Source organism: Mustela erminea, chromosome 11 (genome assembly GCF_009829155.1).
Source record: "Mustela erminea isolate mMusErm1 chromosome 11, mMusErm1.Pri, whole genome shotgun sequence".
Taxonomy (NCBI): domain Eukaryota; kingdom Metazoa; phylum Chordata; class Mammalia; order Carnivora; family Mustelidae; genus Mustela; species Mustela erminea.
In genome coordinates, this window is record NC_045624.1 from 79,039,186 (window position 1) to 79,064,879 (window position 25,694).

Sequence of the window (25,694 nt, forward strand, 5' to 3'; positions counted from 1 at the left end):
AAATTAATAACACACAATAATTTTGTTTTGCCATAAAGAGGGCATGAGAAGCATCACTACACTTTGATTAAAATCAGTTAAAGCTGATACTTGAAGAAAGAAAAACATTTCCTGCTTTTCTTCATTGTCAAGGACCTAAAACAAAATTAGAATAAGCCTAGTGTAAGTCAGAAACAAAGAATTCAAAATTTTATAAAAAATACAGTTTTTGCTCAAATTTTGAGGTTTTTCTTTTTCTTTTTTTTTTAATTTGTTTTGTTTTTTAAGAATTGCTGGTCAAAATAGAAAATAAATGAAAAACCATTCTATTGAATTGTTAGCTCTCTAAATGGTGACTTAAGAATGGCGTCAAACAAACTTCTTTCAGCAAGTGATGGGAATGTATCTCGATGGTTCTTACTGATGGGATGCCATTCTTTGGACCACTCTTGATAACACACAAAAGGAAGTTAGTTGTCAGTTTCTTCTCATCTACATGAATCACGGAATGTGGGAAACGGCCAGTCCGGACTTCGGGAACTCTCATCACGTCTATAGTATAAGGTCTTTGCACTAAGCAACCAGTAAGTGCATCTGCAGTCTCCGCGTGTAAAGCCTGGTAGTAATGACGGCAGCAGCTGCAGTAGTGGCAGGTCCTATTGGTGGGGCATTTGAGATGCTCCAGAGAGCAGGGTTAGCGAGAGTCGAAGGAGGATTAGTGAACCTGAAATGCTGCGACCACCGGAGAGAAAGTTTATCTTTAGTTCCTAAAAGGATCATCATCATTGTTCTTGCAATACTTTGATGTATTAATGGTTTTAATCATAATTGTTCTTAAGATGTACTACTATCTATTCACCTCCCCTTACTGCTTATGACATCATTTTTGGGTACAGCATTCAGTTGGGAAAATGAAGGGCATGTCCCATTTTATTCTAAAAGTGATGTAGGGCTTCTCTGTATCTCTTAGCCCTCAGTTTCCACATCTCTTTCTGGCTTATGAGTAAGTTCTGCTGAAGTAAGTCTTAGTGACAGTTAGGAAGGAATTGCAATATTAGTGACTTACTGATGTGCCGTGATCAGCTCATGCTGATTTGTTGTAACAAATCAGGCAGTTCCTTTTCTTGTAAAATGTACTGCGGGTCCAGGGAAGCTTTCAGGCCAGCTGACCCCAGTGTGGTGATTCAGCAATCTAAGATGCTTCAGTCTTACAACTTCACCATTTCAGTGTGAGTCCTCCTCCTCTTCTGCAAGCTGCTTCTCCTTTTCTGCTAGAAAAAAACTTGAGACAGAATTGTGTGGGAGCATTTCACTGCCTCGGCCCAGAGGTGACACATTTATTTGGTGGTCAGAATTTGTCAGATGGCATCACGTGACTGCTAAGGGGCTGGGAAATACGCTCTCTCATATATTTCTTTCCTGCCTGTCTTCCTGGGTAGGAAAAAAGGAATGGATATTCTTGGGAGCATTCATAAGTGCTGCATCCCATAGTAAATGAGAACACTTTAAGTCATGCAGAGGTAAACTCTTACAATTTTTGTTGGTTTTCACGTCTTTGAAAAATATCAGTAGCACATCAAGCCTATGAGGTAATGATTTCATTTTATATAAATTTTTTAACGATTTTATTTATTTATTTGACAGACCGAGATTACAAGGAGGCAGAGAGGCAGACAGAAAGAGAGAGAGAAGGAAGCAGGCTCCCTGCAGAGCAGAGAGCCTGACGCAGGGCTCGATCCCAAGACCCTGGGATCATGACCCGAGCCGAAGGCAGAGGCTTTAACCCACCCACTGAGCCACCCAGGCACCCCTCATTTTATATAAATTTTAATTGCATACTATGTTATTACATTAAAAATGGTGAGAATAGCGAACGGATGTCTAATGTTTTAATAAGACTGACCTAAAGGAACCACTATAAAACTCAGATTTTAGTATGTATAACTTTAGGCATGCTGGGAATATCAGGTGGGGCATATTTGGCAAATACCCGGTGTGATTCAGCAGCAGATTGTCTGGGACCACATACTGGGAAGGATTATTTCAGAGGCCAGTTGTTCTTGTGCTATTAAGCAGAGAACCAGTGACAGAATCTACCATAGGGAAGCCTGGGAATCCTGATGACTACTCCATTCCCCCAACCCCGTTTTTTCCCTCACTACCATGGTGTGACCCAGCAACAAATGGTTAAGATTTTGGAATGCAGCATTTGACCTGGCAAGCAAAACCTTCAGAATTGACATTTGCGCCTGGGTAGCTCAGTTGGTTAAGCATCTGACAGACTTTTGGCTCAGGTCGTGGTCTCCTGGTTGATGAGACTGAGCCCTGTGTTGGGCTCCTAGCTCAGTGGGGAGTCTGCTGGAAGATTCTCTCCCTCTGCCCATCTCCCCACTCATGTGCTCTCTCTTCTCTCTCTAAAATAAAGAAATCTAAAAAAAAAAAAATTTCCATTTCCCTTCTTACCTGGTTTTCCATGTTGTCTAATGCTGTTCAGATTGGCAGTCTAGCTCCTCTGAAATCAAATATAATAATACCAGTAGGTACTGTCGCTAGTCCCAGAGCTCTTTAGTTCACTGAAGCTATTCCTTCAACATTGGTGGCAGGTCAGTTTTTTCTCGGTTTGTTTTTTTGTTTGTTTGTTTGTTTTCTATTTCCATGTTTCCCAAGGGTACCTAGAAATTTCTTCCATGAAGGTTAACATGTCATGATGTCCTGATTTGTCTATAATATTCTTGGCTTATATGTGGTTATTAATAGAAGACTCTTACACTCTTAAAACATACCTTGTTTAGATGATACATTATGTGGTGACCCTGCTCCTGAGGGTCCTTCTTGTTTTATTTTATGATGCAGGTGACCGATTTGGTCTCATAGACTATCGATCATTCCATCCATAGGGGCTGAAACTGCATGGGGGCAGTGTGGCTTTAGGTAGTTTGGATATTTTAGTATTTTTGATAATTTTTTTTTCTTTTGGCATCATCTTTAGGTTATAGACTAGAGAGGAAGGTAGAAGGACATATGGAGGAATAAAAGGGAATAAACAAAGGCATTGATAACTGAAGGATAAACCAAAACACATTTTGAGAAACCCAACAAGCTCATTATTCTGCCGTGTACTTTAAAGTGCCATAATCAAATTTGAAGGATGACACGGAACACCGAAGATGACTCTCGGTATGTAGCTTGTATGCAGGTAACTGACATTCATAACATTCATGGTTTCACGGGCAGTAATGGTTGACTTTTGTATCCTAATGAATATGGATTTTGTATCCTAAATGAATAATCCTAATGAATCCTCAGGTCCCTAATAGAGTTAGAGCAAGCACTGCACCATCTTAAGTGGAATTTCAGTTGTATGAGCCAGGCCATATATTTGTAATAAAAGTTATATGCCCAACATTTACTTTTCCTGGAATCCTATTAGATAACACATATAAAAGCTGCTATTTACTTTGCAGTTACTTCATTTCTGGAAGAGAGCAAAAGAGGATTCCAAAGGTACATTATATCACACTTAGAGCAACCTTTAGGTCTGTAGCTCATCAGACTGGCTTTTAAAATATGCAAGCGCCTACAGAGACCACCCCAGGTTAAAAGTCTCTAAATACTTCATGTTGCTCCACTGTTAAATAATGTTTAGAGTTTGTTATCTTTTGTAGAACTTGGAAATCTAATTATTTATAATATCCAGTGACATTTACATTTTACTAAAATATACTCTGCCTGTAATAGAACGTATCATGCTTAGGAAAATGGATAGATAATGCATGGCTCTACGTTTGCTTATATATAAGATGCAAAATATCAGGATAACCTGTGCCATCTTTTTGTTAGAATCATATGATTTTAAACATATAATTCTCAAGAAGTGCCCTTAACAGTACCATTTAAAAACAGTAAGAAAAGTTAACAGCTGAAATCATTTGTTTGCCATTTAACTCTCGACTATCAAATCACCTACCTATTCAAGTTTATTGGTATCTTAAAATAGTGACATCCATTTCCATGCCAACAGCTACAGAGTGTTTGGTTTAGTTTTTGAGATTGATGGAAAGTAGATTGTAAAGTTGACCTGTTGTGTTAAGCTTATTTACACAAACATAGTGTCTTGGAAAATAAACTCTGAAAGTGCATAGTGGGAGAATTTCACATCCTGACTCTTCTAATACCTGCTTTACTGGAATCTGTCAGATAGAGAACCTCAACTTTTCCACAGGTACCTTATGTGGGAGAAAACTACTTCAAAATGTATTCTTAAACTTGGGCTGAAATTTATGACTAGCTTTACGGAAAAAAAAAAAGAAGAAGGATTTGCTTTAAATTGGTTTGAAGAATTTGCTTAAGTAAAATAAGTTTTTAGTATTAACACATTTATGAAACAGTCACAGGTGACTTTTTTTTTTAAATCAGGCTCTTGAAACATACGTTCCATCCGAGAGTTGAAAATAACATTTCTAAGATGTAATCAATTAAAAAAAAAACATAAATGTGAAAAAAAATACAATTTCAGTGGAAACAAATAACAAAAAAACCCCACTGTGGGAGCTGGATGGTGGCAAATAGATTATTTAACATGAATTTGCATTCATTCAAGGGTTAATCTTGGTGAGTGAGCATTTAAAAGCCCCTTCCTGAAGCTCCATCCTCTTCTGTTGTATAAACCTCAGTAATCAGCGTATTATATAGATCCTTCTCCCTCCTGATCCGCCCTCCCCATCAAAGCATGGACTTGTCTCCTGCGCTGAGTGACGTGGGGCCAGTAATACTGGGAGGGCGGGTGGGAGCAGGGCACGTGGACCAGAAACACTTCCTAGAAACAGCTCAACCCTGCCTGAACTTTCCCTGTAAACACAGCTCGCTGACAGAACGGCATCCCTGCTGGGTGGATCCTGCAACTCCTGGAGGGAATGGCACTTCTTGTTTTTAATTAGCAAGGTGAAAGGTGAATTAAAACTAGCTGTTTGGCAAGTCAGTGCAAAGACTGACCGGAGAGTCAGAAGAGAAAGGAGCTCCACGGGGAAGGCAGTGCGTGTGCTCTGGGATTGTTTCTGGTTTTTTTTTTTTTTTTTTTTTTTTTTTTTTTTTCCTTTTCTGAATGAAGCGCTTGCCGAAGTGACTTAAAAAAAAAAAAAAAAGAAAAAGAAATACAATTTCCTCCTGAGTCTGTCCGCATAGTTGCTGAAGAGAGCTCTGGACAGGACATGGCTCTGAAGGCTCACTCCTTGGAATGTCCTCTTGCTCCTGGCTTATAAACAACTGTCTTCAGGGAAGAAAGGTTTTACATATTCCGAATACAGCCTGACAAGTGGCACTTTGGGACTGTGCTTTCTGATGACAACGCGTTCGATTTCTGACAAAGCCTCTCACGCGCTGCCCCTGGAGGGGAGTCCTAAGTAAAACTCAGACCCACCTGAAAGTGAGGATCGGAGGGGCGCCCGGCGAGCCCGGGGAGCACCGAGCACGGCAGCATGGCATCAGCTGCGAACCTTGTCACCTGGCTCCTGTGGGGTTACTTACAGGAGCTCTGGATAGGAGGACACACGGCTGATAGCCCTCACCCCCGCTTACGTCTGTCACATAAAGGTAGGTCACCTCTTTAGATCCTTTCGTTAACAAAAAAGAGAGAGGTAGAAATTAAAGTCCTTTAACACAGATCTCTGTTCTTCACAGACCCTGAAAATGCAGCTGAAAAAAATGATTGCAAAACTGACCTAAGATTCTAAGTACCTCTAATTAGCATGTCAGTACTTAACCACACCTGAGAATAGTGCAAAACCGCATGCCAACTTAGAGATGTTATTTTTGTCTTGTAAATATTACGTTGTATTAATGAGAAGTTCATTCTCTAGCAGACACAGCAGAAGAGGGCAGGACGCAGGTTGTAAATTGCCTTGAGGGGCTGAATCCCCCAAGTTAGCAGTTAGGTATTTAAATACCGATTATGCATTTGGGGAAGCAAGGATGTGGGAGAAGGGCTTTAGAAACAGAAGTGGAGTTGATTATGGTTCTGTGTTGTCCATAATGGGGATGAGGGGCGGGGAAAAGAAACAAAATGATTTCTTACCCAGGATAACAGAGTCATCATCATGTAATTAGAATGACTAATGAGTGATATAAATTAGCTTTTTAGTTGAGTTATTAGAATTTCTTTTATGTCCAGCAAAAATATTTTCAGAGTTTATTAGCAATCCTTGTAAACTGAATTATATTGATTAAAGTATTAAGATACTATTCACTAGCATCTAGTCTTTTAATGTAAATTCATGTTGCTTCACTGAATTTCTGTCTGTCAGTGCTTAAATATTTTATTCTGCAGCTATGTCTTGGAAAGCAGCATTTGCTCATAAATAAATTATCAAAAGATAGCTTTTGCATCAGGACCAGTAAAAGCCAGTTGTGAATAGGCTTGGTGATTCTTCCTATAAACAAACAAAACCTGCATGTAGAGAGAAGGTGACTGCTGACCTAAAAGTAATTTGGAATACATTTTCAGAAAGAAGTATTTATTATTACTAACCATTGAGACAGATAACAGTTGCATAACAAGAATTCCATAAGAACCATTTTTCACTTGTGTGAGCTTTAATATTGTCCCTATTGTAGAATGAACAGAAACCTGTAGTTTTGAAGCGTAGGTGTAATCTTTACCAGAGGGAGAAACAAAACAGGAAGCCTCAATCGCATATGACGTGATTGACCTTTTTTTTTGTTTTATTGGACAATCATCAGTTGATATTGACCATAGAAATTTATTATTTTTAGAATAATTAACAATCTATGAAATTTTTTTTATTTATATTGTTTTCCTATAGCACTCTCCAGTAGATAACATAAGTTTAAGAGACACATTGACACTAAATTTGTAAGAATTTGAAATAGAGTACCTAGCATTGACACTGATTATTTGAATTGGGAAGGAGTACCATGGTACGTATCAAAATGCATATTTCTAAGAAGTTTGATCAAATATATCAAAATTTGGTGTGATGAATTATGGACAAAGAAGGATTTCAGAAGAAGAACATAATAAATGGATTGTTTTTCTTAGGCAGACAAGCAGATAAGCTGCAAGTTTTGGCGAGTTACCGTTCTGCTACACATCACATTAGCCTTTTTTACCTCATTATTAGGGTACTTGTTCTCAGTAGTTCAGTATTAGGGTATTTTCAGAGATACCTTCTTTCAGTATTTCATTAGCTTGTGGTATGGTCAGAGCATACCAAAATTCTCTAATGCATCTAAATGCTATGCATAACACTGTGATCAGACTTATCTCCATTACATCCTTCTTGTTTTTTTCATTCCATCTCTCTGTCATTGATTTTATGGGTTGTGTTCTTTGATGTGGGAATAGAACTGCTATTCTCTGTGTGTACACTGGACTGGAAGCTACCACCAAATTTCCCTTTGGTTTTTCTTAACCTTTTCATTTAACGGCACTGGCTGAAATGCTCACTGTTGTGCTTTTATACAAAGACAGTGTATAGTTACCTGAAAATAGAATGTTCTCACTTGTGCAGTTTAGCTAGCTAGCAAAATCAGCTGAAAGATCACACGAGAGATGTAACCTGAGGCAGCAAGCGCCTACCGCAGGTGCCTCGGTGAAAGCAGAGGACTGGCAGAGCAGAAGTGTGCAGCCCCATCAGTCCACTGTAAGCTGCCCCCACTTACTCTTTACCCTTTGGAATTCAGTGGACCTTTTAGGGGGTATCCAAAAACTATGAGGGTGGTATTTCAGAGTATAATCTCTTACTATCTGGTCACATTTTGGTAATGGGTCAGTTAGTTGATTGATATTATACATGAGTACGTGATCCTTCAAAATAAGGAGCACTGGATATAAATAATGTAACACCTCTGAACTGCTGCCTAACCCTTAGGATATAAATCCAGCAGGGCTCCCTGGAGGTGGTCTCCTCCATTATCAGGCTGGCACTTGAGACCATAAGCCTAGTGTCTCTTCCCAAAAGGGAGGCAAAAGTTTCAGTGTCATACACAAAGTTTGAGCTAAATTATGTGAAAATACCCATGGCATGCCCTTTCCTCTCTCTTCCATCCTTCTCTTTTTATGGAAGTGGCATGTTCTAAAAACAGAGCTTAAGAGGAGGGGAGGCCATTAGAGCTAAAAGGGAAAAAAAAGGCAGAGAAGGTGGGAAGACAAGGTAGGAAGTTGGTATCAGATATAGAGCATCCTCTTGCGTATTTCCCACTACCCTCCACCTGCAGTGGGATAAGACGGAATCCCTCCCTCATCTTACTGAATATCCACTGCACTCCAATGTTAAGCAAATATGCTGAGAGCAAGCCTAGTGGATAAAGCTATGAGACATTTACTCTTGTTGAGGCAAAGAACGTATCTTTTAATGTATTTTGTAGGTCTAAGATAAATTGGGTGAACAAATAAAAACTTAGCAAGGTGGTATCCTGCTTTGTAAGACTTTTCAGTCAAGATTTCAGTTGACATTAGTGGTACCAGAAAGATACTTAAGGGTTTATGGATAGTTAAGAATTATAGCCAACTTTATAGCCAGTAACCTAAAGAGGATGATATTGATGTGATTAATTCAGATTTATAATGTTCTATCCAAGGATTTCCTTAAAAAATAGCTGAGATCTTCATGACAGAAGTGAAGGAGAAAGAGAGGAACGGGAGTAGAGCCCTGCTAGATTCAGCCACTTCTCTCTATTGATGTCTGTTCTCTCCTTATCTATTATCATCCTGCATTAATGAGGTTACAGGGAAGGCAAAAATAACCCTCTTGATAATGGAGCTCAGAGAAGAAAAAACAAATGAGCAAAGCACCATGTCAAAGAAGAAATCCCAATGTCCATGGAGAACCCCAGAAATTCAATCAAGGGAGTTTGGCGGATAGGGTAGGTAATCAAAGACCCAATAAAGAATGACAATCACAGGGGGTGCCGGGGTGGCTCAGTGGGTTAAGGCCTCTGCCTTCTGCTCAGGTCATGATCTCAGGGTCCTGGGATTCCTGGGATCGAGCCCTGCATCGGGCTCTCTGCTCAGCGGGGAGCCTGCTTCCCCCTCTTTCTCTCTGCCTGCCTCTCTGCCTACTTGTGATCTCTCTCTGTCAAATAAAAAATGAAAAATCTAAAAAAAAAAAAAAAAAAAGAATGACAATTACAGAAACCAGGGAGAGTAGCTGTGTAATCAGGGGATGTTTGGTGAAGAGATAGCGAAGTAAAGGCATAAATATGGCAGAAGATCTTTCCTAAAATATGTTGACATTATGAATGTAGATTCGAGCATTGTATATATACATATAAAATTGGGATATAGGGTATTAATTAGTCTATATTTAGTTATAACCAATTAAGAACAGATTTGTCTTAGTTCAGAGAGTTCAGGATTTACAGTCTGAGGTCTCCACTTCAACTCTAGTCCTTCCACTTATACTAATAGTAATTGTGACTCAGTTTCCTTAATTTGAAAATAGGGATAATAATGGTGCTTTTTGAGAGTATCAAATGAAATGGCAAAACTGTGAAAATACTTTATAACCAAAAATTATTTTGTTAATATTTCCTGAAGACTGATATAAGTTGAGAAGTTTAGAAGGAAATGTGTCCTAAAGAGAAAAGTCTTTAGGAATGGCATGAGTTTGGATATCAATAAATGCTGGGATAATGTTAATAGAGAAGACAGAAGAATGGTCTTAATTAGCACAAAATGTATGGTTTATTCTGATAGGTGGTATTCACTCAAAATCCCATCTTCCATACCTTTGGCTTCTGGATGTAATAATTTAGAAGATGATTGAATCATCAGTGTATTTTTCTAAGATTCATGGCCAGTAGTTTTGCTTTAATAGTATGTGCAATGTATCAATTAATTTACATTTTCATTTTATACCCAACCTTCAATTTTTTTTCCAGTTTTTATGAAAGAAAATTGAGGTAGAATTCTAGGAGAGCACAATAAAAGTGGAAAGTTTTAAGTGATTGATCATCCTGGAAACTGTGGTATTCATTTCATATCCAGAGCAAATAAAAGAGAGGCAGTGACTAAGCTAGTTTTTCCTAATGGAGCTCATAGCTCAGCGACTAACTAGGTATTATCAGTAGTGACTCCCCGAGTGAATATGCATTATTTAGTCTTTATCTGGAGTTTGGGTATTACAGTGTGAAAACCTTTGTCCTTTATATAGCGATGGGGGAGGGGTGGTCAGAGCTAGCAAAAACAGTAAATGGAATTTAAAATGAACTGGGCCAATTTCAGACTGAAGAATAATTTAGTTGCATAAAACCATTTCTTACAAGTTTTTATGAAGAGAGTGTCCTGTCCATAATACAGAACCAATACTTGTTCTTGACTATTAAATATATACAGTAGTCATGTTGTCACAGTGGAGTATTCTTTCAAACGTTTGTTGCCCTATCATTACTTTGCCGTCTGTGTTAGATTTGTCATGTAGCCTGAGGTGATTTCATAGAGGGGGGTCTCTCTGGGATGAGATCAACTTGGTGGCCTCAGTTCTAAGGCCTCATAATAAAGAACCAAACGTCAAATTGGTCATTGGTGGTAGACATTACTGTTAGCAGTCTGTGAAGTCAGTGTTATTTCTTCAAAGATATCTACTGGAATCATCATTGGGAGTTCTTAGTGGGAGAGTGTGCAAGGATTTGCTCCTTTATCTTTGTGCATAGAACTCTTCTGTGGTTTAGTAGAGGAATTTCGTCTGCAGGAATCCAGAAATGGCACTTTGCACGCATGCATGCCCCTTTATCCATAGCCACCGCAGTGTTAAAGTAGTCTTGTAAGGTCAGTCTTAGAGAATTGAAAACCAAACAAAAGTGAAATCATACCATTAAAACATTTTCTAGAATGGAGTGAAGATTTAAATTTATTTTCTTAGTTTCAAGATGCAGGGCTAAATGCTGGTTATAGTCTTTTAGCACAACATCTGACACCTTGGAATATTATATAAATTCTACAAAGGATGATGGTTATTTTAATAATGATTTTTTCTCAGGATGGTTTTAAATAACATTTGAAGCATAAGAGACACTGTCAATGTCACTAGTTATTTCTTGGACTTAGGCAAGCATTATTTTTTGTACTCATGATAAAGATGACAGTGACAAGATTGAATATTACATAGGCTGGATTTTCTGGACTCCGAATGAAAAGCATGTGTGAATGCCACAGTTGAACCCAGTATTATAGTCTCTGAAGAATGTGCTGATTTCAAGAACAGAGATGTCTTTGGAATTGATGATTTGACTTCATAGGATGGCTAAGGCAGCTGGTAACTCAAGAAGTGTTCAGCCTCCATTAGTACTAATGGCTGGTTCAGGGTATTCCCACTATATGGCCCTCTTGCTCTGGTAATCTTGCCTCTACGAGTGTGGAAAAGGGAAAGAGAAATCCATGACTTCCCGATTTCTGGGGCTTAGAAATGTATTTCCACTCCCATTCTTGGTAATAAACTCTCAGCCATTATTGCTCTCTGTTCAATGACTTAGCTTAAGGCTTTGGCACAGTACACATAGAAGAATAGCGTAGACCCAGGAATTACAGAACACTCTTACATTCTATTTTCATGGGCCTAAAGACTCTAGACTTTGGATGAGACATACTGAATGTGAATCTTGCTTCTGGCTATATGATCCTAAGGTCCTTATCTTTTCTGATTATGAATGTTCTCGTGTATAAAATGGTGTGATATGTAACTTGCAGTAAACTGAAAGAATTACACAAGACAATGCAAATTATTTGGCAAATATTTGAGCGTGGGAAGCTTTTCAGAGGTTATTCAATGAATCAGAAGCTCAGAGAGAACTAGTCTCCCCTGGTTCCCTTTTTTTAATTCTAAAAGCCATCATGATTTAATCATTAACTTAGAACTGAAAATAAGGGAGGATCCTTAATCAGTATGGTTTTTTACTTGCAAAGATTTTCTTTCATGAAATCTGGCACTTACTGTAGTAGGTGACTAGAAGGAACAAGGAATATTGGGGTCTCTCATGTTTGCAAGTCACTGTGGAATAATTATTATTATTATTATTATTATTATTTTTGGAAGTGAAGGAATTAAATTTTCCTTAATTGGAAAGTTGAAACTTAAAGATAAGAGGAAAGTTGGAACTTCGTCTGATGGCACCTGGGAGATAGCAGACCAAAGCCACAAAATAAACCAAAGTTACTCACAAAGGTTATTGTAGACCCAGCTTTGTAAAGCACATAGAACTATTATTACTAAAACCAGACCACACTGTCAAAAGTTAAACAAAACAGTATCTTAGAAGCAGCTATCAATCTAGCATGTACTGCTTGCTTTGAAAGCAAAAGAAAGCTTTCCGTTCCACCTTCCCCTGGACAAACAGGTAGGATAGCCGGTGTGGGCCGCAGTTCCCCCCCTCTTAGTAGGTGTTCCATAATGCTCAATGAGTGGCTATATACATGAACCAAAGTGATTTAGAGCCCTGCTTTGGAAAGGACAGTGTGATGGGGGATGGGGTGAGGAGTACCAAGGAAACTAAGGAATCCTGAAGAACTATTTATGGCTCCTTTGGTAAGACATGCATGAGGAGAGAGGCAGAGGGGCCAGGGCCTTCTCTCCCTGTTCCCCTCCATTCCTCTCAGGGCTGCATGGTAGTGGGGCGGCCAGAGCTGGACATCCTCCAGACCTGTTAGCCATATTCACACATTTATAATCAATGTTCTTGTTCTCCTTCGTACCTTCTGCTGCATTTGTATTTCCTGGGTGATTACCACACCCCTCCCATTTTTTTCTCTTATCACTTCATTCTTTGATTACCACGCTGTGTTGCTGTCACCAGCACCATCCTTCGTTTTGTCCTCTTCTGCTTTTTTTCCAGGAAGGTATTTTTATTTCTTCCCCACCTTAGGCCAGAAGTGGAATGAAACATATTTGTAGCGAATGGTGTATGTTTCCTGGCTCTCAGCTTATCTTCAGTATTCGTTTCGTTTTTGTGGTCTAATTCAGTGAATAGACAGGACCTTTGAGTTAAAAATCAAAGTTTAATTACACTTCTTTAGCATTCAAACTTTGTTGAAATTCATGACTTAGGAAATAATGAAATATGCTAATGTGGCAAATCCTTTGGTATTTGCTTAATAGTCACCTGGACAACTTGTCCTCTTTGTTTAGCCTGTGCTTCTAGTGGGATCCTTGTGACTCTTATGACTGTAGGAAATGGACTGGGAAGGAATTAGGGTACCCAACAGGAGTGGATATTTCTGCCCCCCCCCCTCTCTGTCTCAATTTGGGTTAATTTTAAGTTAGCATATTCTGTGTAAGTCTGTCTCTTTCTAGTCCATTTTGGTTTATTTTTTCCGAGTTTTAAATTTTAATTCATTGAAACCAGAATAAAAAAGAGGTTTTGATTCACAGGGTAGAAAGAAGAGCAGCATCCCAGTGGCTAAATCTTAGTGGTGATGTGAGATAGCTAGACTAACTCCAGAACCAGAAAGGAACAGCAGCAAAGAGAATGGGGATAAAGGAAGGGGAAATAGAGGTCAGCTAGGGACACTGACCTTTTCCTTTCTGGCCAATTCCCTCCCAGGAAATGATGGGAAATGAGGAGGGCTTTAAATTCAAAGCTCAAGATGCACTGGGGAACTAAGCCAAAGAGGAATGTACTGACAGCATTGCTTATAGCTATTCATGTCTCCTGATTGCTTTTTTCCTAACCCCGAGTCCAAGAGTTTATTATGGACCGTGGGGTTTCTCAGATCCTTTCCAATTCTAGAATTGTAGGACTCTGTTCCTTCCCTTATGAGACCTCCCAGTGTGTATAATTTCTCCAAAAGACGTTTCAAAATTGTTATTAGGAAACAGTATGTTCTAGTGGCAAGAATAAGTATGGACTCGAATTTTAAAATCCTGGGTTTGAATCTACAGTGCGTATATCCTATTCGATGCTGTATTATTCTTGCTAAATCATTGAATTTAGCACAAGTGTAAAGGGGCTTTTCTTCACAAGTGTAAGGGGCTAATGAACACAGTCAATCTCATGATTTTTGTAAAAAACTTAAATGTATCACGGAAGTGGATATTGTGTTGTAATGACTTACAGTGTTCCCTAGTTTATGTGATTGTCTATAAACATTTTAAGATTTTTGAGGGCAAGGGGTATTTTTATTTTATTATTTTATTTATTTTATCTACACTTGTGAATAGAATAAAACGACTTACTCAGATCATTCCTAAAGCCAGTAATTAAAAGCTGGGTGTTTAGTATCTAGTGTATAAAAACCAAACAAAACTTTTTATTGCTATTGTTGGCTTCTGTGTTACAGCCAAAATGACAAAATGATAAAACCTTACCTAATTTTTTTGAGAGGTAGAGCCACTTCTAAAAAATTCACCTGACAGAAGGCTTAGTTGAATTTCATTGCAAAGGAGATGAAGTTACTGGGGATTTTCTTTGGTTCCCTTTCCGAACTAGGGTCCCAGAGGGGATATGCACTGGGGTGCCATGCAGAGTGTTAGAGACTAGCAACATCAGCATCCCTGGGGAGCTTCTGCAGCAGTAATCCTGGAGCTTTCGGAAGCTGTGTTTTAACTAGCCCTGCAGGTGACTCAGTGTACGCTCCGCCAGAGCAGGAGAGACTCGCTGAGCTAAGTGGGATGATGATGCTTCAGGGGACCCTCACTTTCAAGTTACCGTTTTCATTTTTTTCCTCCTTTTAGGTCCATCACCTGGGTTAAGGGTGTCATTTATTCAGTTTTCCAAATCACTCCCTTGGTCTTCATAAATATACTTACATTCATAATATCTAATATACCATTCTCTACCCACTTTTTTTTTTTTTTACTAGATGATATATATAGGTAATTTAGTATGTACATTGTATCTGTTGTGAATGATCATCGATGATATAAATTATGAATGGTATCATTGAGTTCAGATAAGAAAACATCAAATATTGACGAATTATGGAAAAGCATTTTGTAAGATTCTAGAACTCCTTCAACTCTCAGGGGAATGTTTTCTGGGACTCATGAAATTAGGTCCACTTCATTTTTCTTTTGGTTATGCATCCTGATCGTTCCCTTCAGGGATTCAGAAGCTTCTATACCTTTTTAAGAAATATTGGGCGCCTGGGTGGCTCAGTGGGTTAAGAAATATTTATTCAGTCATTCACTTATTCCATGATTATTCTGTTGCGCTTCTTCCAAGCTTTAGATATTGACTATCACACTAGGGGTCTAAGAAAATAAAAAACACAGTTTTGTAAATGTGATGCATTTTCTGGATGGGACCCTGGGACTGTAATAGTTAAAAACACAAGGAAATCTGAATAAAGTCTGAGTTTTAGTTAGTAATAATGGGACAGTATTGGTTTATTAATTGTGACAAGTATACCCATATTAATGTAAGCTGTTCATAGGGGAAATTGAGTATAGATATATGGTAACTATCTGTACTATCTTTACAACATTTCTGTAAATCTAAAACTATTCTAAAATAAGAAGTTTAATAAAACACACACACACACAGAGCATCTCTACTCAAACACTATTTCTGAGAAACTTAAAGCCTAGTTTTAAGAAGAGACAACTCATGATGGAGCAGGATTTTTTTTCTATTTGCAAAGTTAACAAAGACAACGTATGGAAGAATGGGGTTGGGAAGAAGAACCAGAACACAGTCTTGGAGATGAATAGGGTAAGAAGGGAGGAGCAAGTCATCTGTGTGTAGTCCTATCTTGCCACCTTCGCGCCACCATCCCACTGCCTATGATGTGCTGTGTCCTCCTAGAAGTACAGTTACCCTTGAATATCTAGGTTACTGAGTTCTACTGTGTTCATAGTTTCCACATACAATAGTATCACAAATGTTTTGTGTTCGTGCTCAATTAAATTGTCCCCATTTCTATATGACTTTAAGCAATTTTCCACTTTTTTTTTTTGCACGAATAATATGACTAATGTAAACAAAGGTAAATTTTGAAATTTTGGAAGACAAATTTATCATTTTATTGTTTGAATCCTTAGAATCTAATCCACTTTGGCTACTCAATAAATTTATTTCGACAATTGCATTTAATATATAGAATGTAATTGTTACATTTATTCACATTAATGTCACCAATCTGACTTCTTTTTTAGCATGCCACATCTATTTAGTTTCCTAATATAGGTGGCACAAAATGAGGTGTGGTAGGGCTTGCTGGGGGAGCATTCAGAACTCAGGAAAATGGATGAGAATACTTCTCCTCTGCTCTTGCTCCAAAATGTTAGGCCCTACTTTGGCTTCAGGTCTTCTATTATGAAAGTTTTGAAGAGAAATCCAGAACTGCTTTAAAATTATTCAGGAAATATCTGTATATTATTGGAAGGCACAGTTTAGGCCTTTGGCAGAGAGTGGTTTGAATTCATCTGGGCCATTACGTGATCAATGTCACATTTCCAGCATCTTTTCTTCCCATTTGCTTCAGTCATGATCTCCAGCGTCCACTGTAGCCTTGCATTCATTTCTAGAGTGATGAACTATGAAGAGAGAGAAAGAGGTAACGAATGAAATCAGAAACAAAGCCAAAAACAAAAGCCAGACCTTAAAAGAGTAATAACTTACTCAACACCTTCGTTTCTGGAGAATATTCGAAATGAACAAAAGCAAGAATATATGTTTTGTTTTTATCATTTTATCCCTGTGCAAAGGTTGGCTTATGAATAGTTTGACTATGTTGCCTTTGTTTTGTGGATTTATTATTTTAAAAGCATGGCTGTGGGCAATAATATAGTGAGAAGAATAAACAAGGTATATTAAGTTTTGTAATTAAAGTTAGTTTATGCAAGGTATTTTCAATTTATTTCCCAACTCAAGTTAATTGAGAAAGAAACAATAAAGAATGTATCTTAAGATTTTATCTAACAAAAATTGGCAGTGTATTTTGAAATAGTTGTATCCTTCAGGTTTTTTTTTTTTTTTTTAGTACCATACTAATTACTCAAATATAATAACCTAATATGAAAGAAGAAATTGATGGACAGAAATGGAATGGTGAAAAGTGAAGTTAACTCAGGAGAAAGCACACATTTGTCACTGTCCCTTTCTCCTAAAAGGAGTAAATAAATATGGGAACAGGAAGCACCTGATTATTTTATTTTTAGAAACTAAAGTTGTCAAAATAAAACATAGGAAATAGGGTCATTTTGGTTATTTTGAGTAAGGTCAGAATACTATATGTTTAGAAGAAAATGTGGAAAGTAATGGAAATAAAATGATTTCTTTTGAAATAGCTCTGTCATTATTCATGAAAGTGATAGAGCTTATTTTTCCTTATGAGAAGAAGAAAAAGGAAAGAAATTTCAAGTTTGACATTATCATGATGCATGAATGTTATACATATTTCTGGTCAGATGAATGATAATATAATAGATACTTTATAATTGCTTAGAACTGGTACTGGAATACTGAGCTTGCTGACAGTTTAAGGGTCTGCTTAAATTTGAGTTAACCATATGCTGTATTCTTAGAATAGCCATACCACCCATGTTTAAAATTTAAATTAACAGAAAAAAAATCTTTTTTCAAAGTCAAATGTTATCATTTTAATTGATGTACTCAGTTAGCCATATAACTATACCTTCTTATTAATAAGGAGATACAAAATATTTCCTTTTAATTGTCCAGAATGAAGAAAGAGAAGAGAGAAGCTCGGACTATGAAATACTACAGGATATTATGAGCCATCAAAAAATATCAATTACTATCCTTTTGTAATTATGAGAAGTTAATATGTTTGAACTTCAACGCATTAATATGTTTTGATTTTCTAATAATTCCCTAATGCAAAATCCCCTTGTAATATTTAGATTACCACAGTAAGAAGAATAATATACAGTTAAGTCAATTACACTTATAATTAAAAGAATGTAATTATATCTTTGTCATTATATTTCTCAGAAATAAGATAAAAGTTACGTATTGAGCACTGCTTTTGACAGATTTTTTTGCCAAATGTTTTTTACTTGCTCCAAAATATGAATGCCCAAACTGAAGTCTGATGTATTTTAAGATTGTAGAAGAATTTTCCATATCTGGAGAACAAAAAAGAGAAGTCTCTAAAGCTTAAAATCAATAAAATTAGGCAAAAATAAAAATAAAAGGTTAGAAAATTACAAACAGTGGTAAAGTCTACGTGCATATAAGGCAGTAGGAACACGTTAGATGCCTTTTATAATATTGTTCTCAGGAATGCAAAATACATAGAATACAGGATTTTAGGGGAATGCAGTTACACTTTGAAATATATAATTATGTTTACTAGGGATTTACATGCCTATATGAGCGAATATATAATAATACGAATATAATTGTTCAGATTAGAATGCCATTTGTCCCATTAGTCTGCTAATATATACCCACTGCATTGTGAGCACAGATCTTGATATTACTTTAGTTTTGAATGTCCAAAATACTGGTAATATGAGGAAATGTACATGCAACTGATCACTACTAAGTTTTGCTGTCTTGGAATAAAACTTGCCTGCAAAGGCCCTGCTGTAGGGAGTGCTGCCCCTGCGGAAGTTTGTGGAATACTGCAATTGTGTTACCTCCAGCTTGGGTGCACTTCCCTTCTCGGGTTCCCTAGCCAGGCTCCCAAGTTTCCATTCACGCTGCTCCCAACGCAGTTTCCCTTTGTCTTCATTGACTATTTTTTTCCTCTTAACAAATAGGCCCAGCTGCTCCTGCAGCCGGTTGCCCACACTCCCCCATGCTGCTCTTGCTGAGGACGGCAGCCAGAGCGAAGCATAACAGCTGGGATTGGCTTACTTTGGCATCTAAATAATTTTGGGTGGGTCCATTCCTAACTTTATTATTTCATTTAATTTGTATAATCTTTCCTTCTGCTGAACTTTAAAAAAAAATAGGTAAATGATATTGTTTCCGAAATGCTGTCTTTATCTGGCTCTGACTTTTTTTTTTTTTGAAGATTTTATTTATTTATTTATTTATTTGACGTAGAGAGTGACAGTGAGAGGGGGTACTCAAGTAGGGGGGAGTGGGAGAGGGAGATGCAGGCCTCCCTCTTAGCAGGGAACCCGATGTGGGGCTCCATCCCAGGGTCCTGGGATCAAGACCTGAGCCAAAGGCAGATGCTTACTTAACTGAACCCTCCAGGCGCCCCCTGGCTGTGACTTTTACACCGGGCTGCTCAAGACAGATTAGATCATTTTGCACACTTACTTTTTCCACTTAGAAAAAGTGGACAACAAACATTGCAGAAACAAATTTATTTATGTGATACTGGACACTGTACTTACCCTCTGTCTGACTCAAATAAGATGGAAAAAAATTGCCCCTCTGCCATTGATTGTGATATGGATTCAATGAAGGAACATTTGAATTCTTTTAGAAGAGTGCCTGATGCATAGTAAATGCTCAGTAAGTGTTGGATAGACGGAAGGTCGAAGGTCGAAAGGAGAGAGGGGGAGGGAAGGAGCAATGGAGAGCACTGGAGAGTGGGAGTGGAGCAAGGGAGAGGAGGGAAAATGGAGAGTGGGTGACAAGGAGAAAGGAGGAAGAGAAGGAGAGATGAGGAAATAACTGCTGGAATATGGAAAACCAGTGAGTACGCTTGTGTAGTTAAGACCGATGTTGCACATGTAGGATTTTTTTTTTTAAAGATTTATTTATTTATTTGAAAAGTGCATGCCTATGCATGAAATAATGGAGGGGGGAGCAGAAGGAGAGAATCTTTTTATTATTTATTTATTTATTTGAGAGAAGGAGTGAGAGAGAGAGAGCATGAGAAGAGAGAAGGTCAGAGGGCGCTTACTCCCCGACGAGCTGGAAGCCGATGGGGGACTCGATCCCAGAATTCCGGGATCATGACCAGAGAGGAAGGCAGATGCCCAACTGACTAAGCCACCCAGGCACCCTAGAAGGGGAAAATCTTAAGCAGACTCAGAATCTTAAGTGCAGAGCCTGATGCAGGACAGGATCTCAGGACCCTGAGATTGTGACCTGAGCAGAAACCAAGAGTCAGATGCTCAACTGACTGAGTCACCCAGGCACCCCTCACAGAGGATTTCATTTATCTTATTACAACCAAAATAAAAATCAGCAGTTAGAAAAGGACTGAAGTTTAGAAAAGCTTGTGGAATTTTACCCAAATCAGTGAATTTTCTCGAAGGTAGGAATTTTAGTGATTTAATCACATGCATGCCAGACAGGTAGTCAGACATGTTTATCACTTTGGATTTGTACACCGTCATGAAAAGGGCATTCAGTACCAGATAAGGAAGTCCATTCCATTTTTAAAATTTTTGTTTTAGGGGCTCCTGGCTGGCTCAGTGGGTTAAAGCCTCTGCCTTCGTCTCAGGTCATGATCCCAGAGTCCTGGGATTGAGCCCTGCATCGGGCTCTCTGCTCAGCATGGAGCCTGCTTCCTCCTCTTTCTCTGTCTGTCTCTCTGCATACTTGTGATCTCTGTCTGTCAAATAACTAAATAAAAGCTTTAAAATAAAAAAAATTTTTTTTTGTTTTAATTTTAAGAAATCTCAGCATCCAGCTTGGGGCTTGAACTCAAGAGATCAAGAGTCGCAAGCTCAACGGGCTGAGCTGGCCAGGCACTACCAAGTCCGTTACATTTTTTAACGTTCTCAGGAGGTATTGCATACCTGATCCCGAATCTGACTGACTCTATCTTCTGATTTTTAGTTGTAGTTCTTTTCTCTAATACCACAAGGTATTAGAGGCAGAGGTCCACACGCTTAAGAGAGTCATCATGCCCTTTTGTGGCGGGGCGTAAACATTTCTCCTGCCGTGGTTATCCTGACCATCCTGACCATGCCGCCAGGGTGCCCATCATGCTCCTCTTTGTCACTGCCGCGCCCCCCCCCCCCCCCCCCGCCCCGCCATGGAGCACCGCAATCAATACTCAAGAGATGCCTGCCTTGTCCTCAGAATAGTGGTGCTGTCAACTAGTGACTTTTATTTAAAAATAAATAAAAGTGACTTTTTTAAAAAAAATATTGAAAAGTGACTTTTATTAAAGCCACCTGAGTTTACAGCAGCTCATTTGGCAAATATGCCAACCTATTGGTTTATGTTGAGATTGCATTGCTGTCAGATTTTTCACATAGACTCTAAGGCAGCATGTTCCTTTATTTCACATGTGTGGTTTATTTGTTGAAGTGAAGGAAAACCCTCTCTTGCTCTCTCTAATGTAGGACCTGAATCATAAGTATAATAACAGCATTTGGTGTCCTGGAAAAGGACATGAGCTCCAGAGTGAGACAGTCCAAAATTTAAAAACTGTTTTTTGCTATTGTGTTTAATTTTTCTTAACATCAGTTTTCACATTTATTATCTTTAGAAACTAGCAAGTTAGAAATGGTAAAACTTATGTTTATTTTAGAAATTCCTTTAAAGTTTTTTTTTTAATTTAAAATACACATTGCATGAGCTTTCTCTAGAATGTCAGTAGTTGGAAGAAGTTTAACGCACATTTAAGACAATTTTTAAATTAACATATATAAAATATATGCTTTTGGCTTTCGGGAAAGATGTAGACCAATAAATGTCATTGCTGATTTTCTTCATAAACATTCCTAAGATAATTTATATAATTACAGTAAATTAAAGGTTAGTTTGAAATTCTTTAATATGAAGAAATAAAACATAACCTTTCTTCACAGCTCAAATAAACAGAAGACTTTTTAAATGTCTTAACAATTTTTATTTAAAAAGAATCTGGAATGGTCACCACAACAGAATGGCAGAATTAAAATACCACCATAGCTGTGATTGCTTAATTTTGTAACTTTAATTTGCTGTCATTTTGTAGATTTGCCAGTCTCTCTGGGTATTTGTAGAAAGTACTGAAATCTTTAAAAAAAAAAAAAGCATATGATTTTTCAGAATAATTTTTTTCATTAACTCCTTGTAAGTCAGATAGTAAGCTCTAGAAAAATAATTCACTGAGAACTTTGTATGTTAAAAATATGTATCATTAAAATTAAATTTTTAAAAAATCTGTTTTTTTAATCAAACTTATTTGTAGTGTCTGTTCTGTTCTTGTTATAGGATTAACTTCATCAAGTGCTTTTTTCCTGTATACTAGTTTATGAGCTACTTACACTTTTTTGGAATTTTGAATGTAGAGGAAAAATGACTCTAAAAATAATATTGAATCAGGTGGTCATCAAGTCCGAAGAACACTACATATCCATTGTTTCTTAAATCAATTTATAGCTTTCTGGTCTCACTAATGTAGTTATGGTCCATCTGCTTTATTACAATAGCCTCCTGACTAACATCTTACTGTCAGTCCAATTTACTCATCATACTACAAAGTGATCATTAAAAATGCAAATCTTACTCATTTCATTCCCCAAAATAAATCTTTAATGGAAGAATACGCATGGCTTTTTAGAGAAAATGCCTACTTCTTGGCTTGGTACACTTGGCTTCTCATGATCAGAGCCCCGTTTACTTTTACCCTTCTTTCTTGTTATGTATCTTATTTTGAGTTCCAGTCTCCAGTGATTCTGAACTCCATGACATTCTGGACATCTGTCAAGCCTTTTCTTGCCTCCAAGCTTTTGTGCTTTGCCTTTGCTTCCTAGGATGGCTTTTTTTTTTTTCTTTTCTTTTGTCTCCATCCTCCCTTCCTCTTCTGGTTACTCTTAATGTCTGCTCATTTTTTAGGACTTGATTTAGACACGGTATGCCTTTGCCAGTCTTCCATTAACCTTCACAGCAGTTACATTGTATTTCAATTGTCGATTTATGTGTTACGTTCACTAGGATTAACTTGTTGGGAATAGAGACAGTATTTTATTCATTACCATATCACAAGTATGTATCTCAGTACCTAGCAGAGAGTAAGAACTCAATAAATAAATGGATGAATGTGTTGTGCTATGGCCAACTGGCCTTTTCTGGGTGTTCATTCTATACAAGAAATGTGGGAAAAGCTATACTTCATTGGCACAAAAGAATCTTTCTCTAAGAGAGCCATAAATAGCCTGTTCACAGATAATTCCAAAACTACTCATAAATAAGTTACCCCAAAAGCTTAATCATTGTTAGGTTGATATAACTTTTTTTTAGTGTCTGAAAGAATACTTTTTAAGTACTACTCTTACTTTGTACAAATTCCAGATCAGCATCTTTGGTAACATCTAGTATATGAAACAGCCTTTTAAAAAGCCCATCAAATAGTGATTTACAATTTCCTCTTTCATAAAATCACTTAGTTACCAATGTAGCCAAATTATAAATTCTAGTAAAGGAAGTAGAAGCTCTTTATACTCTGTGACACAGTTATGGAAAAATATTTGGTGGGGTTAGTTTCATTCCTTTATAGTTAACCTCCTTAGGGCATTTATTAGCCCTTATATATGAAATGGAAATTGATCATTCTCAAAGGAGAAATTATATCTAAATACGGCTACAAAATGAAGATCATGTAGGGACATAAAACAGTAAAAATAAAAGTTAATGCTGAAAAGGAATTTGTTGACCACAAAAATACTTAAAATTATGCTAAGATTTGTTTTATACTTTGTATTTTTTATTTAAAACAATAATTCTTAACATATGTTTTAGAATTTTAGTTATTTAAAATGGAGATAGAGTATGAATTGGAATCTTTGAAGAATGTTTCTTGGCAGATGTGGGATCTCATCTGGGACTTGAAGGATGGGTAGGACTTCAGTAAAGGGAGAACAAAGATGAAGACATGGCAGACTGATGCAAAAAGTCAAGACTGGTAAGGAAATTGTAGGGAATTTTTAGGAGAAAGCTGAACTTTGGAAATAGAGCAGGTAGTAATACTGAGTATGTATACTGGCGACCGTTTGCTAGGTATATCCTTTTTCTTAGAAGGTGTTCAAGTGTAGCATATTGTGATTTTTGTAAACAGAAAAATTCAAGTGTAATTCCTTTTCCTATTCTGGCAAAATGTCCCATCTCAGAGCTAGTTATCTCTAACATGAGATAATGTGGTATTTCTATTTGCTCTAGAATGTACTTGTGCCAGAAGTAGGAAATGCAAAAAAGAGAGTTTTTTTTCTTATGTTTAAAAGGTCCTAACATGAGTGCTAATTGCCCTAGCTACTTAGATCAAGTTTTGTAATAATCCAGGTATTTCTATTTTGTTTATCAAAATGCCATTGTTCAAAATGCTTTTTTTCTTTGTTTACAGTCTGTATACGCCACTTGTCAAAAGATTAAGAAAATAGACTCACACACAATTCACAGCTGAATTTACCCCCAACTGAACATAATTATTGAAAAAAGAAAAGCATAGATGTGGAAGGAACCCCAAAGGTATCTAGTTCATGGATTAATCTGTTCAAGGGCAGAGACTGAACCTGCCACAGCACAGGTACTTACTGAAGACGTGGTTTTCTTTTCTTTTCTTAATCAACTTAATCCATTTCACTACCTTGAGGCAGGATTGTTTAAAACCTTTCCTGATGAAAAAATTCCATTTAATAAATAAAGCTTTCAGGAGAGAGATTCCACAACAGCTCCCAGTATTGAGAGAAACTCAGTGTTTAGAAAGCCGACTGAAAACACGTTCTTTATTATATCTCAAAGAGCTCATTCAGGCTACTTCCATTTAAGACCATCCTCTCTAGTGTTGTGCAGTTCACTTAAGATAGTAAAATTGCTTTATAGTTGCTATAATCTGCCTTCTGGTGGGAAGGTGTGGGTGTCTGTGTGCAAACCCCTCTCCTCTAGTGGGAAAAACAATGATGGAGATATATAGTGTGGCATTGTTAATATTAGTCTTTTTATGACCTGAGAAGGTTCATGTAGTTTTAACCTTTCTTTAAAAACAGAAATTTTTAAATTTCTTTCTTTAAAAGAAACTGTCTTTCTTTAAAAACAGAAATATTCCACCCCTGCCAGCTTCTAGGAGCCCCCGCCTTCACCCATGTGGTTGCCCATGTTATGGCATAACCCATCTGGGCCTGGTTTTGTTTTGTTTTATTTTGTTTTGTTTTGTTTTCCCCCTTCCCTCTGAGCCATAGTCTGAGCTTTCAAATTTTCTATAAATTTTCATCATCATTATTTTATTCTGTCTCCGGGTCCCTCACTGCAAGGAAGGAGTAGAAAAACAACATCACATGATGTCTACAGGCATTTCAGAACAATTTAGAGGCATCAGATCACAAAATAAGGATTACAGTGGTGGTCATTTCAGGTTACTTGTAGGGATAAAATGTAAGACGTGCTACAGAAACGTTTACAAAAGTACGGGGTGCAGAAAAGGTGCACAGTTAGTATTAGCTGTTGTTATTTGCTCTGATGAAGGTGGCATTGGTAGTAGTGTCTAAACACATTGCAGCAGGATCTGTGTCTTACTTGTTTCTATCTTCTGCAGGGAATAGAGTGCTTTGTCCTATTCATCGGTATGTTCAGTACATGTATGCATACATATATTCAATAAGTAAGTCTTGATTCAACCCAACAAAATTCTTTATTTAAGAACAATAGGTAGGAGGTGCATGGGTGACTCAGTTAATGAAGCATCTGCCTTCAGCTTAGGTCATGATCCCAGGGTCTGGGGATCAAGTTCTGCATCGGGTTCCCTGGTTAGTGGAGAGTCTGCTTCTCCCTCTATCCTGCTTGTGATCTCTCTCTCTCTCTCAAATAAATAAAGAAAATCTTTAAAAAAAAAAAAAAGAACTATAGGTAGGATGTTACTTAAGCATTTAAACTGTTGTGAGGTACTACTTGAGTTGTTTATTAAT

The 25,694-nt window shown here is 37.5% G+C and overlaps 1 protein-coding gene across 1 annotated transcript in view; it reads left to right on the forward strand.

Annotated features, from left to right (window-relative positions):
• The first annotated feature begins 4,783 nt into the window (after positions 1-4,783).
• SEMA3E (semaphorin 3E) overlaps positions 4,784-25,694 on the forward strand; it is a 253,189-nt gene continuing 232,278 nt past the window's right edge. Inside the window, exon 1 of the mRNA XM_032306024.1 lies at positions 4,784-5,568. Within this exon, the coding sequence (XP_032161915.1) occupies positions 5,454-5,568 (115 nt within the window). The 5' untranslated portion in view covers positions 4,784-5,453. The remainder of the gene's footprint in view (positions 5,569-25,694) is intronic.